Source organism: Protopterus annectens, chromosome 4.part0, assembly GCF_019279795.1.
Source record: "Protopterus annectens isolate FY-2018-M chromosome 4.part0, PAN1.0, whole genome shotgun sequence".
NCBI lineage: Eukaryota > Metazoa > Chordata > Ceratodontiformes > Protopteridae > Protopterus > Protopterus annectens.
In genome coordinates, this window is record NC_056733.1 from 1465729301 (window position 1) to 1465745245 (window position 15945).

General features: G+C 37.5%; 1 protein-coding gene across 2 annotated transcripts in view; it reads right to left on the bottom strand.

The window, feature by feature from the left end:
• The window catches only part of LOC122799914 (lateral signaling target protein 2 homolog), a 746347-nt gene that overhangs the window by 128992 nt on the left and 601410 nt on the right, over positions 1 to 15945 (bottom strand). For both annotated transcript variants that reach the window (XM_044069312.1, XM_044069311.1), the window contains one exon: positions 6324 to 6466. In XM_044069312.1, the coding sequence (XP_043925247.1) occupies positions 6324 to 6466 (143 nt within the window). The remainder of the gene's footprint in view (positions 1 to 6323; positions 6467 to 15945) is intronic.

Consider the following 15945-nt stretch of genomic DNA (forward strand, 5'->3'; position numbering starts at 1 on the left):
AATGTAGACATTTTACATGGAAATGTTTGCATAAATATTTCTATACCCTATAAGTTCTTGTATCCTGTATTACTTAAATGTTCATGCAGACAAGAAGCATATGCATGCTGAAGATGTGTTGGTTAAAAAAGAACTTTGTGGGACTATGTATTTTAGAAATGAGTTGCTTCAGTACAAAAATTACTTGAATAACATGCTACGTCTTATACTTGAAAGACAATTTAACCTCAGTATAGAGATATTTTGATGACTTGGTGTAAAGTAGTGTACTAAAAAGTTGAAAATATTGCTATATTTACTGTTGATATTAACGAAGAAAGCTAAAGCTAGAAAACGAAAACCAATGCTAAATAAGAAGTGAAAAAATGATTACAGAGATGTACAATATGGAACTGAGAACTATTAGCAATCAGAAAGAGAACTTTGTAGTAAAAATGGTCTGTACATAATGCTATATGTAATGGAAGTTTAGCTTGAAAAGGACATTAAAATGGAACAAAGTCCTAAGGTGCATACCCATTTAATAAAAGTCATCAGTGGTCCATTTGTTAACATTTGTAATATAGTGAAAATAAAACAACTTGGTCATTAATTAATTACCAATCTCAAATTGTGTTGAAATATATAATCTGTGTGTAGCTAAAGCTTAGTTCTGGTGTTATGATATTCATTACTACAGTTAAGCAGTTTAAATGTGAAAAAAAATTTACATGAACAAATAGAGGAAAAATCTGATTTATTTGTAGAATTTAAAATATTTATCTCACATTTAAATTGTCTTTATTTTTCAGCTCCAGACAACTGCTATCTAGCCTGCAAAGAGTCAAAAATGTGGCACCTCATTAACTGACTTTGACAGGTGTTAATGAGTTAGTCATGTAAAAAAACAGTGTATTTTTGTACACAGTGTGAGAAATATCATCTATAAAAAGTTTGAATGTTACATAATATAGTTCCAACAAACCTAATTTAAAGTCACATCTGTCCAGTGTAAAATATAAGTCAGAGAAATATGCACTGCTAATCAAATCTTAGTTTTACATACATCAGAAGGCAATGACAGTGGTAAGTTTTTTAATGTTTTCTTTTTAAACCAACTACATTTTTATCTGTTTACATATACTATGTAGGACAGTACTGGGTACCATTACTAAATAGAGATTTTAGAAGTAAGCCTGAATATGACTAAATATGTGTGTAGTGAAGTTTACAACTAGATTTGGGGAATATATCAATGACAGAGTAACTGAATTAAGAGTTATTGAGTGTAATTAATTTTGGAGGACCTCTATAATATAATATTATAGTGATTTATAGTAAGGACAAATGACAGAACAGTGATAAGGACTTTTTCAAAGTTAAATTGACAACATGGCAGACAACTCAGGAGCCAAAGGGCTTAAGAATAAAACAGGAACAAAGGGGTGAGGTGGGCAAAAATCAGATTTATTCATACAGCAATCTCAGCTGACACTGTCTCAAGAAAATCTTACACAATTTTGCTCTAAATTACATAAAAAAGAAAAATAGTTTCCAGTTCCTCCCACATTTCACAAGTATATTGTTATATGCCTTACATTAAGAAACACAATATGTTTGCCCCAAGCTAAAACTGCTACAATTCCATGAACAAATATGTTTGCCTACTGTATGAAGGACTGGTGAAAGCTCTGGATGCCTTAGGATGACCCTAGAGTATTTTTGTACAAATCAGCAGTACTTCTGTACAATGAATGGATATGCATTGATACACATTCTTCTTATCTCCCTTTCTCTTAAGTCACATCATTGTGCACTTATGATTTTGAAAGTGTTTTTCCAAACCTTCCTTAAAGTTTTTCTTAGGTTCTTTATGTGTTCTTAATTTTTAGACTTGGCTATTTTAGGCTCACTCACTAGAAATATGTGTAATCTTATAACAGAGGAGCTTACATGACTTTTAATCTTCTACTTTTCTGTTTTGCTAAATGTAGCAGAGTGTTTAAAACTGATAACTACATTTTGTTTAGAGTTTAGCCCTACTAGCCATAGCATCTTTCTGGACAGAATCCAAGGGGGAAAAAAGTTTCCAAGACTTTAGATAAAGCACTGGGCAGAAAGCTACATTTGCTCAGAAAGGTTGTTTGTCTAGCAATATAAGAATTAGATGCTTCTGTAAAGGCAGAACATCAGAATAACATGCAGCTTAATCTATGATGTATGGTTCTATAAAGGCTACTAATGAGCCAGACATCTTGGAAGCAATATTGCAAGATTTGAACACTGATGTACAATAACTAGTAGCTTCTACAAGCCAACTAAGAAATATTGCAGATTATGTATGATCCAGTCAATCCAGTTCAACAGCAGGACAGGTTCATGGACTGAATGCCTGGTTGAGGCTTGCAGGATAGGTGAGATAATAGGCCTTTGTGAAGTTTGAGGAAAATGGGCTTCTCTATAAGAAAAAAAAACATAACAATAAACAATGCTTATCAGGGGTCAGACTAGAGCTATGAGAATGACTTTGGCCTCACAAAGTCCCCTACCCCAGAGACTGATCGAGATGAAGGGAAAGCTCTCCCCAGTGTCATCCTAAAGACCTCAAGTTTAGCGATATACTAGAACTCATGCATTGAGGGGGACCATGGCAAGATCTTAGGTGGTCCCTTTCTGCTGACAGAATGTTTGCACTGGTAGCGATTAGGGTGTGTCAAGAACCAGATGTGGTGGAGGCCATCCCTAGGTACCAGAAAAGGTCATCTGTATTCTCCCCCACCCGGACAGGGATCCTTTGAAGTAAAGCTCCCTTGGTTAACTCCACTGTGGTGGCAGAAGCCCTAAATAAAGAGTGCTCAGAAAGTTGCACTGTGATCGACCCCTCAGATGCGGATTCACCACATGCCATGGATCAATATGGAAAATGTGTTTACACCTCAGTTATATTCTCTGAGAAGCCACTGAATTACCTGGCTCACCTGGCAGATTTTCAGCATGATCTAGAAGAATGTACACTAGACATGCTGAAAAAAGTCGTCTCCCAGTGATCTCATTTCAAAGCTGATGTCACAGGTGGCAACAATGACTACTGTTTCTATGCTTTTCATGACAGTGATTCACAGTGTGGCTGATGCAGCAATAAGAGTATCTGGCTCTAGCACAGAAATATGATGGCATGCTTGACTCAAACACTACAGTTTTGCAGCAACTTCAAAGCATTTTTCACTATTTTTCCATATGACAGATCATTCTTGTTTGCACCTCAAATGAAAGGAAAGCTGCAGAAGAGTAAGAAGGTAGGTAAGATGCTCACAGCTGTAAGCATTAAGTTCTTTGTGTTTCAGAGGACCCTTTTGAGGAACCAGAAAAATTCATGGAATTTGTTAAATAGCAAGCATTCAAACATCTATGAGACAAAATTTCCCATGGAGACAGGAATTTCCAAAATGGATGCTGCCCTAGAGATAAAGAGGATCCACAGAAACAAGAGTTCCATAGCTCCACCTCTAGGAGTAAGACACAGAATTTGTGATGACTTGCCAGACTCTCCAGTCGGGAATCAAATATCCCTTCATTTGCAGGCATAACAGGCCGTCACACAGGACAATGGATGGATAAAGGAGATTACTTCTGGTGGCTAGAAGATTCCCTTCATTTCTCCCCAAAGGCAATCTTTTGTTTATCTTACCACCATCCCATCCTATCACAAAACAGCAACCAGAATTAAGGATACAAGCCTCTTGCACAAAAGACTAACCCAATTGGACTCACCAGATCAGAAGTGTTCTGGCGTTTATTTGCAATTCTTTTTGTTTCCAAAAATGATGAAGAAACTAAAGCCCATATTAAATTTAACTAGCTTAGACCACTACATACTGAAAACCAGAGTCCAGATGGTCACTGTGCAGTTAGTATTTCCCTTCCAACAGGAAGGTGAATGGATGTGCTTTTTGGACCTTACAGATTCCCATCTGCACATCAAAATAAATACAGCATCCAGAATGTTTCTGTTCTTTTTGGTGGGATGTAGTCACTGTCAGTTCTGAGCCCTTCCCTAAGGTTTACTACAGCCCTCGGGATGTTTAACAAATGCATGGTGGCAGTGACACTGGCAACTCACCGGAGACTGCAGGGGATCAGAGTCTTATGATTCTTGGCTAAATTGTTCCTAACTGCCATAATTAGGGAGTCAGTGATTCAAGCATAGGACTACATACTGCAATTGTTCAAGAAGATATTGGTGAAAACTAACCTGCAGGTGCAAACTTATATTAGCTGCCATCTGAATACAGTGACCAGATTATCCCATTTTTCACTGTAAGAAATGTCTAACATACAGTTAGCTCTATAATCTCTGCTCTGTCACACTGCTCCTATAACAGCCTTAATGCTCAAAGGTGTTGGGACTAAAAGCTGCTTCTATTTATGTGGTTCCCTTTGCCCAATATACTATGTGGGGTTTTACAGTGGACTGTAAAGTTTCATTGGTTAGAGATGTCAGACCACTGGTCCCAAACCATTAGTCCTTCTCTAATCTGCCTGCCAGCAACTCTGTTGGTGGATAGAAAATAAAAACAATTGAACTCTTGCAGGAATGCTTTTTTGCTCCTCTACTTCTCACTGTCAGAGTTATCATGGACATGGCAATGGAGTTTATGGGAACTGTTTAGGGCTGATGGCCTAATGGACATGGACAGACCAAAGAGTTTCCTTGCACATAAATATCCTGGAGATGAGGGTAGTACTCCTCTAAATGCAAGCCTTTCAGGATCTCCTTCCCCAGGATGCAGTTGCATTCCACTCCCATAACACAAACGTAGTGTGGTGTCTAAACAAACAGAGTGGAACCTACTCATATCTCCTATGTTGAGAGACCAATAGACTATGGGAATGAGGCCATGACTTTGTATCACTTTCTCCTGTCAAAGACTTTGCATCACTTTCTGGTAGCAGTGCATATTCCAGGACAAGCTAGCTGTTTGTGAACAAGCTCAAGAGGCTTACTGATTCTCCAAAAATGATCCCTCAGCCCAGTAATAACCAAGAGGCTATTTTACCACTTGGGAGAAACTTGCTGCAACTTGCTTACATCCCTGAGCAGTACCAAATACAGCATCTTATTTTACATAATCCCTACACTGGGACTGATACTGTGCAATTCTGTAGTCCATCAGTGGCCTTTGGAGACTTCTAGATGCCTTCTGTCCTTTGACACTAATAGTAAAACTTCTGCAGAAAGGCAAACTGAGCAAGACCAAAGTAAGTCTCAGTTCCAGTCTGCCCTCTGAGAAACACAGTTCCCTCTTATGTGTTTGTTTTCTGACATACAAGCTCCTTCTCCTCTTATGTTACATAGGCTTACAACCTGACCTATCCAGCAAGCTTCACCTGGGCTTTCAGTCTCTCAGCTACTCACATGCTATCTTAAATTATATTAGTGGCCAGGAACCTAGCATACATAAATAGGGAGGTCAAAATCCTTACAGTAGCCTAAAACTCTATGACTAGGAAGACCTACAGAGGCAACTGGACACCATTTTCCTTATGGGCAGCCAGACAAGGAATCAAACTACATTCAACACCAGTGCCTGCAGTACTTCAGTTTCTGGAAGATATGTCTGAGAATGAATCTTGCTACTCAGCTTTGAAGGTTCATCTGACAGCAATATCTTATTTCATCAAAGCATAAACATTCCTATAGTTTTTCCTGAAAGTCTGCAGGATATTTCTAAGAGGCACTTTCTTACTGAGGTTCCCATTCAGGGAACAAGTTCCTCCATGGGACATAAATTTTGTTTTAGAGGAACTAACACTGTCTCCTTTACAGCCTGTGGCTAAAGCAAACCAAAGATTTTTGACCTGGAAACACTATTTTTTGTGGTCATTACACCTGCCAAAAGGATATCCGAATTTCAGGCCTTGTCATCTCAATAACTATATTTAGTCTTTCATAAAGATTAGCATTCAATTCATAGGTAACCTCAGATTTAAACTAATCTATCATCCTCCCAGTTTTTATTCTAAATTTCAGATTAACCAGAATCCACGGGTGACTATACAGATTGCATATGTTTGGCAACATGAAGTTTCACGGAACTGGCATTTCAAAACAATGCCACAAAATTATGTTAAATTAGAAAACAACAGACACGTTTTATTTTACTGAGAAGCTCTTGTTTGCACCTTAAAATCTTAATTTTAGTGCCTTTCATTGTGGAAAATATAGGGGAACAGAGGCATACTATGACAAGGAAAAATGAAAAAAATGTGAATTTTCTAAGGCAAAGGCTAACATAAATGAGGCAGCAGTGTTTTAATCCAGTGAAGGAGAAAAGAAGACATACCTGAAATGCAGACAAAGAGCCTGTGTATCATATCACTGCTGCTGCGGTACCTTGATCGAATTTCTTGTCGTGCTACCCGCCTTGCAATTTGAACAGCTCGCTTAATTATTTCCAAATCAGTGCAGTTATGGTCTTCTGTATTTCTGAAATACAAGGAATATTTTCAGTCTGATGTGGTTGGAGTAATTAGAACCTTACACATTTATGTTGGCAATGACGCTACAGCAGGCAGAAGAGATAACATTGCTGCTATCAGGTGATAACGCTGACCTCATGGGCGATTTTCTAAATTACAAGTCATTCTAGCTTGGAAATAGCAATGAAAACAGGATGGGGGAATAAATGCTAAGACAACGTGCCATTTTATCACACTATCCACTGTCTTTCAACTATAACTCTGTAGACAACCCATAATTGGGATTTAACAAACCTCATCTTTTGGATAGCCCCATGCAGAACTGCCAGTGTCTGATGCAAAAGTAATGTTAACATTCTATATCATGACTAGCCACTAAAACAGAGGCAAGGCATCTAAACTCAGTGCTGATGACCTACATTTGGAAGTAACCTTCAGGGCAGTGACCAAATGGTTTCAGCAGGGAACAGCACCAAAGAGGTTTAATGCTTATGGGGTCTACTCTACAAAATACAGTCTAACAGATAAATATGAAAAATCCATCTTTTTGCTTATTCTGTTATAACTGAGGTCTATTAAATCAGCAGTTAAATTGAAAAATCATAGCTCCAGTTTTTGTATAGCACCCAAGGCAAAGGACACATGTATGTTTACATATAAATTATAGAAAAGGATTTATTGTCAGTAAAGATAAATTATATGACAGCACTGTTGCAAAAAAAAAATTACAATACTATACCACAAAATAAGTTTTACCATATATCATCATGTATAAGTATATGTATATATATATATATATATATATATATATATATATATATATATATGTATATATATAAGGCTACTAACTCAGAGGAAGTTTCCTGTATTACTCAAAATAATGGTTCTGTTAATTCTTCAACAGTGGTGCAGAAATGTGTTGTTTCTTCACCTAATGCTAATACCTCTACATACAGCACACCTTTGGTGGTCCCTCTCCCAACTTAGCAGCAACTTAGAAGAACTGCTCTTTCTCCAGAACAGGTAGTATGGCCTAAAACACTGAATATTTCTGGTGACTACTTTTTTTGGGTCTCCTTTTACCCTGCAAATTCCAATGCAAGGAATACAAAGATGTGAACATCGAAGGAAAGAAATTCAAGAGAAAGAAAGAACTTTCAGGATCGAGAACCACAAAATCTCAAGAAAATGTGGAATATAACAAACAACTAATATGGAACTTATCGCAGACACAGTTAACAGAAGCTGAACTTTCTTTACTTATGAAAGGTTTGTCTTTTATTCCTTCTCAAAGGGCTGATTTAGCTGAGACTATTATAGAGCTGAAATTGTTTGTACAAAAAAACAGTTCTTAAAGAGCAGTTTGTTTTTTCTGTGTCACATGAAAGTGTATTTAACTATAAAAAGCCAAGTGCTTTCTGTCCAACATTGTCTTCCACTCTGGAAGTTTTTTCAAATGTATGTGAACAACAGATTTATAATCTTTTTGAAATTAATAGTGAATGTTGTTGTGTCTTTCGGCTTTTCCCGGTTAGGGGTCGCCACAGCGGAACTCCGGTCCGCTAATGATTGGCAGTTGATTTTTACGTGCTGAGTTGCCAGCCCTGACGTACAACCTTCAACGAAGGTACACCCATTCATGCATGTCTCCATGCAGAAGACGCTCTAGCTGAGAATTGAACTGGCCAGCGTCTTACTATGAGGTGACAACGCTACTGCAGCACCACCACAATTAATAGTGAATATAAATGAAATAAGTTTTATAACTTAAATAAAAATGAGAGACAAGCACTTGAAAATTTACAGAGAAATAGTGACATTGTAATATGACCAGCCGATAAAGGCAATTCCTTTGTTGTGCTAGATAAAGAGTATTATGTTACTACTATGAATACCATGCTTAGAGATGACAATACATATACCAGCATAGAACTTTATTCTGTACAAAAGTTAATTGAAAGGTTCACTAAGTCTCTTGTTAACTGCTTTGAAGAAACAGTTATTTGTAAAGAACTGTTCCAGTATCTTATAGTAGAACATCCTGTTGTACCTACATTGAATGGTTTGCCGAAAATACATAAAAATCTTGTAACTCCAGCTTTTAGATCCATAGTAGCTGGAGGTGGATGGCTAACCAAACTGGTGTCTTTATATGTAGAAAGATATTTAAGACCCATTTTAGACAAGTATGCTATTGTTTTGCATGATAGAGAACATTTCTTAAGTGATTTTTATTATTTTCTTGATAGTTATGCTGAAACTGGTACAGAGATTATGATAACATTAGATGTTACATCTCTGTTTACAGTTATACCTAACCAAATAGGTCATTCCTATGTAAAAAAAATTCTTAAAGAAGAAGGCTCTCTGACTGATGAAAAAATAGAGTTTATTTGCTACCTTATAGGGTTGGTACTAGAGTATAATGTTTTTCTATTTGAGAAGCAATATTACTTGCAGACCTCTGGCATAGCTATGGGCATGTCCTTTGCCAATAGCTACATGAGTATGGTCGTGGCATACTGACAAAATGTAAACATCTTAAATATTGAACAATTTAATGTGCATGTAAAATTCTCTCGGCATTTTGTTGATGATTTACATATTTTTTTGGAAAGGAGCTCTTTAAAGTTTAAATAATTTTCTAAGTGCTTTAAATTCAAGTATATTCTTTCTTAAGTTTACTATGAAGCATTCTTGCACTTATATAGATTTCCTTAATGTTACCCTGTATAGGGGCATAGATAGAAAGCTGCTCACTAAGAGATATAGAAAACCATGTTATACACATAGTTATCTTGAACATGATAGTATGCATCCACCGGGTTTACTACACTAAACCGACAGTACACAACACCGACAACCACAACACTGACACCACAAGAACTAAACCGCAAAAACACGAAAGTTCACATGCCTGACAAACCACAATCCCGACAGTTAACAAAACAAAAAGTTTGCTGTTCCACACAACACACACACAACATAAGCACACCAACAACCTAAAAACCTACACTACACCTTACACACAACTATCTATGCACTAACCCTAACCCAAACCCTAACCCTAAGGTCCGTCACTATCGCACACTTACCTTACCGCACCCTAACCCTAACTCACTTAATCTGCCCCTAACCCTCAAGTCCCTCACTATCGCACACTTACCTTACCCGCACCCTAACCCTAAGTCCCTCCCTATCGAACACTTACCTTACACGCACCCTAACCCTAAATCCCTCACTATCGCACACCTTACCCGCACCCTAACCCTAAATCCCTCACTGTCGCACACTCACCTTACCCGCATCCTAACCCTAAATCCCTCACTATCGCACACTTACCGAGTCGCGCTCACATTTCCCATGTCGGTGTTTTCGCTGTCGGGATTACAAGTTGTCGGTTATCTGCTCCATCGGTCTTCTGGTATCAGTGATGTGATTGTCGATCTTCTGAGCTGTTGGTCTACTGTAGGTAACCCGCATCCACCACGTATTTTTGAAAATGTGGTAAGAGGTCAACTTTTAAGAGTTTTTAGGCTCCATGACCAGGAACAAGAATTTGAAACAACTATGTGTTCCAATGGTATGGAATTTATAGAACATGGTTATAAACCTTTTGAAGTTAGTAAAGCATGTGAAAGGGTCAAGTTAGACAAAGTAGTGGACGCCCATTTTTTTTCACGTAAAGAAAACATAAGAAAGACTGCCCATAATAGTAGTTATAGCAATGTAGCTTATTGTATGACTTTTAGTACTGACAGAATAGATATAAAAAAAATTATTACAAAAAAACTGGCATATTTTATCTTCTAATACTATCATTTTTTAAATGTGAGTCTCTCTTCATGGTAAAAACATATTGTTCCAGCCATTGAAAAGATTTATCTGACCTGGTTGGGTATATATTTGTTAAAATCATTAATGAGGAGGATCTGAACATTGCACTTTTTTCATAAACTCAAAGACAACAATTTTCGAATTATGATCTGATATAAACAAAATTATTTATAATTATAATTAATCTGTTCTAATTAGAAACAAAGAAAACTAATATTTTTGATATTTATTTATTCTGTTAAAAAAAAGTGTATGGGTATGATTTTGAATCTAATCTATTATTAATAATATTCAAATTCAAATGATATAAATTAAGAAAATCCTTTTTTGCATTAGATGTTATTTTTCTTTTCTTTTATATATAGTAGTGTATCTTTTTTCATGTAGGATAATTAAAGTCACAAATCAAAATAATATCTCCTATAGAAAATGATATGATCTTATTGAGATGGTGTTTCACTGTATTGATGCCAATTCCTGGTATCCAATATACATTGATTAAGCATATTTTATCTTCTGACCCTATTCTACATGAGTTTGTTAGTGCAGCTCCAAATTTTGTTTATAAAAATAAAAAAATCATTGAAAAGACAGCTTTGTTTCCCTAATAAAAGTAAACTAAGGCGACCTAGTATTAGAATAACTAGTTTTGGTACCTCTATCTGTGGTAAATGTACTTTTTGTAAATACATTGATGTATCCAATACATTTATACAACCAGATAATGGTAATCATTATGTTTTTAAAGTCAAAGCTAATTGTGACACTAAAAACTTAGTTTATTTAGCACAGTGTGTGACTTGCTCAAAATGTTATATAGAAAAAACTAATAGGTGACTTAAGGAAGGAATTAGTTACCATTATTATTGTGCCAGTAAGGGTCATAGTTATAGTGCCTTAGCTAAACATATACCAGAGAAAGGCACTAACCATTGGTTCAAGTTTATGGCAGTAGAAGTAATTATTGAAGGTTTTAGGTTGGGTGATATAACTAACGTCACAGAAGGGAAAGAATTAAGATGCATTCTTAAACTATCAACACATAGAGGTGAATGTTTGAATGAAACAGTACCTCTTAAGTACCTCTTAAGCCAGTTCTGAAAGAAAGAAAGCTTCTTAAATATGTATATGTATACTGCTATGTGTGTTTTTATGGCATAATTAATTGATTGCATTTTAAATATTTGAGATGCTGCTGATTTTTTGTATGGTCTGAAGAAGCGATTCTATCGCGAAAGCGCTCACCTGTGTTCGAATAAAAGTCGATTTGGATTTTACAGTACTCTCTGCCATCTGCTTTTTATTGGTTTGCTGTGGTGCTGTGTTTTACATTTTTGTTCACATTAATACATTACTGCTGTCATTCACAGCTCCTCTATCCTGATATCTTTAATTGCTAGTAAGGAAAAAAAAAAACAAAGAAAATAACGACGGTATTGCTGCTGTTAGCATTGTGTACTGTTATCACTGCCCACAGATAAAGATAGTTGCTTTTGGCAGTGGTCTCAGTATCACAAATAAAGAGCAACAAATAATGCCACAGACTTGTAGTTGCTGTTGTTCTTTTTAGACATTCCCAACTCTGATCTCTACAACTATCGGTAGGGGAAAAAAGAAAGAAAAAGAATAAATGGACCACTGATGGGGGCATTTGTTGTTGTTACCACTGACCACAGATAAATATAAACATGGCTGCTTTGGGGGGATCACCTCCGTTGAAAAGAAACTCAAGAAATAATACCCAAAAAATCATAGTTGCTGCTATCTTTCACTGACTCACCTGCATTTGAACACTGTAATTGCTGGCAGGAGGAAAGAAAATAAAGACAAATAATAAATGCATCACACTGTTGCAATACTTGTTCAAAAGTAAATATAACGATAGTTGCCATTAGTGTTCACTTCTGTGGTCACAAAGTGAATGCAAGAAGTAAGTCCCACAATAATGTATTTGCTTATTTCATTCACAGGGAAAAATAATGAAAACCATAAAATAAAAGGTTATTACTATTTCAAAAAGTGCATACAGTTTGGACACCCCAGTCAGTGTGCCCACTGTAAACTGAGCATATCCCAACAGAAAGAGGTCCTGTTGTTTAACTATTGTTGAGCGGCCAGACTTTCTATTAGGATACACTATTAGGATATGCTACATTTAAGGGGGACAGAGCAAAAATATGAGACATAAAAGTCAGGACAGTCTGCAAAACACTGGAAGCTAAAAGGTAAAGTTCTAGTAATATGACTGATCTCAATCTTTTTAACCTTACTTCTCAACTGTCCAGACTTTAGTAGAATGTCCCGCACTATCCTCATATGTTTGCCCCATCCCTCGAGCTTCCAGTAATACTGTTACTTTAGAAATAAATAAATAATAATTGAAAAACAAAACAAACAAAAAAAGATACCCAGGAAAAATGACATTGGTATGCTCTCTTTCACAGCAGCTCTCTGACACTGTACAATGTACTGTGAAAGCTCGTGGTCATACATACCATATGCATCCACAGTACTGCAGCAACACATTGAGAAGACAGAAGAACACTAAAGTGCATTATACAAAGGTATTATTGAAGAAAGTTAAGCAATTTCTTTCATAAATAATGTCATTGTATACTAGCAATAATCCACTCCTGGGTATGTAGGCTTTGCCCTTGTGTTCAAACCACACAAACCTTGGGTAAATCCTGTGATACCTACACCCAGTTGTAGGTTACTGAAAATTAATGAATGGATCACTGCTATGGTCATTGTGTACTACTAATACTGCCTGCAGATATTAAAACTTTGATTTACATATAGGTTAATGTGTTTTAATGGGTTTTTGGCCTCAAAACTGCTCCTAAACCTATACATGAGAATTTATGGCATGAGGTACATATGAAGTTTACTGTACCCCCACAAGTCCTATAACACAGGAGCAAAGGTAAAAATATCCTAGTGTCAGATTATCTGTCAACAAACAGTTAAATGGACAGATTAGTATTTAAAAATTATGAAAAGTGCACTAGACCTACAGGCGCACAAGATATAATGGTCATTTCTAAACTTTTCTAAGCTACATCCTTCATTTTACTGTTTTTCCCAGGTGTAGTCTAACAAAACAGTTACCGATGGGATTTATTCTGTTTGTCAAAGATGGAGCTTCTGACCACTGCTTTGATATTATGTAGTAGGAAAATGCTCGGAGCCTTCAGCAATACAGCTACGTTTTCTTCATCATCATCATTGCTTTGATATTATGGGATGATTTCCTGAAGGGGAAGAATACATGGTATTATCTGGCAAATCTACAGTCGGTATGTGTGTGTGTGTGTGTGTGTGTGTGTATATATATATATATATATATATATATGTATATATATATATATATATATATATTATATATATATATATATATATACACACACACACACACACACACACACACACACATATATATATATATATATATATATATATATATATATATATATATATATATACATAGGTTCATAGGTAGGTACTAGGCTATCGGCCCAAGGGCCTATGTAAGCCTAGTCAACAAGGTTCCCTGGCTTACGCCACCCAAGAAAGTTATTTTCCTGTGCCACTGTCGAGCAGAGACACAGAAGTGATCTCCGGGGTGTATTTTCTATTTCCCAGCCACTCATCAAGATTTTTCTTGAAGAGTGCTAATGAAGAACTTTGCTTGACATAGATGGGTAGCCTGTTCCAGAGTATGGGAAGTCTCTGGGACAGGAATCTATCCCTCCAGCATGTCCTGTTTATTGTGGTGACAAGGTTTAGGTCCCCAGAGCGTGTAGCTCGGAGGGATTGGGATTTCTTTAGGTGTAGCATGTCCCAACAGCTCTGGGTTTGACATAGCTTTATATGTTAGGCAGAGATCACCTTGGAGTGCGCGATATGCTACGGAGTAAAGCTGGAGTTTTTTGAGGTGGTCAGTGTAGGGCATTTGTTTGAGGCCAGTAATCCTCTTTGTGAGGTACTTCTGTGGCCTTTCCAGCTGCTACAGATGTCTTGTGAGGTACATTCCAAAAGGGGCATTGTACTCTATAATGGGTCTAATGAGTGTCGAGTAGAGGGGAACAATGACCTCTTTTTTCCTGGATGAGAACCCTTTTATGATGAGGTGTGCCATGTAGAAGGACTTCCTGACTACTGTGGTAATGTGACTATCAAAGAAGAGACTACTGTCCACCTGGGTCCCAAGGTCTCATCACGCATTCGGTGTTAAGTAGATTGCTGCCTATGTGGTAGTTCATGGGTACAGAGTTTTTACTAAAGGGGATGACACTGCACTTTTTGGCATTGAGCTTGAGGCCATGGCTCTGACACCAAGCATCTGTCTCAGCGAAGCCCTTTTGTAGGATGTCCACATCATTTGAGGACTTGACTATGGCTCCTAGTTTGCCTTCTGTGTTAGCCTGTACTTCAGAGAAGTAGATACCAAACAGGAGAGGTCCCAGGACGGAACCCTGTGGTACTCCACTTGTCACTGCTTTGAGGTCAGATTTGGAGTCTGCAACTTTTACAATGTGGGCTCTCTCAGTGAGCCAGCTGGCAACCCATCTTGTGACATAGGGATTTATACCTAGTTTAGTGAGTTTAGCTATAATTCCAGAATGGGGGATGGTGTCGAAAGCCTTGGCGAGGTCAAGATAGGCTTTGGTGACTGCCTCAAAGAAGTCGATCAGGTTCAGGAGGCATGATCATCATTTCACAAACCCGAACTGGGTGGGATACAGAGTTTGGAGGTTACCAATGTCTTTGTTTATGAGTTCCATGATGATACATTCCATGGCCTTGCAGACCAGGCTCGTCAGGCTAATAAGTCGATAGTTCCCAGGATCAGTAGTGGCTCCCCCTTTGTGGAGTGGGATAACTGCTGCTGTGCGCCATTCAGTGGGCACAAAGCCTGATGCAAGGCTATTATTGAACATGGTGCTTAAGTAGGGAGCCAGTTCGTTCTGAAGTTCGTGTAAAATGCAGCCTGGGATGTTGTCCGGTCCCATGGATGCTGTGTTGTTGGCTTTAGAGAGTGCAGCATTTACCTTTGTAGTTGTGATTACAGGGACTCTGCATTCTTCCTGTATAGATATGGGCCCTTTAGGGGGTGAGAGGGGGGTAAAGTTAGCACTGAACCTATCTGCCAGGATGTTGGCAATATAAGTCGGTTCTGTAATTTTCGTGCCATTGTACTGTAACTCAGAGCAGATCTGGGTGTTGCCATCGAGATTCTTGACATAGCTATAGAATGCTTTGTGGTTGTCCTTAGAATTAGTGGCAATTTTGTTTTCGTAGCTAGCTTTGGAGGATCTTATAAGGGATCTCAACTTCTTACTGAGGCTGACCAGGGAGCTCCTACACTCATGGGATTTTACTCTCTTTTGCAACAGTTTCTTCCTTCTGTTGTACAGTTTGTTTATGGCAGGGGACCACCAAATTGGCTTCCTTTTTTTTGGAGGATAGCGTCTTGGTTCTGTTTGGAATAGCATGATCCATGCACTCGAGTAAGTGCTTACAGAGTGCATCTGTGTAGGATTCAGCAGTTGTAACTGCATTGTCCATCTGCATGGGTGTCATGAAGTTCACCACTTCTGTCTTAAGAAGCATGAAGTTGGCTTTGGAGAAATTGTTTACCATTGT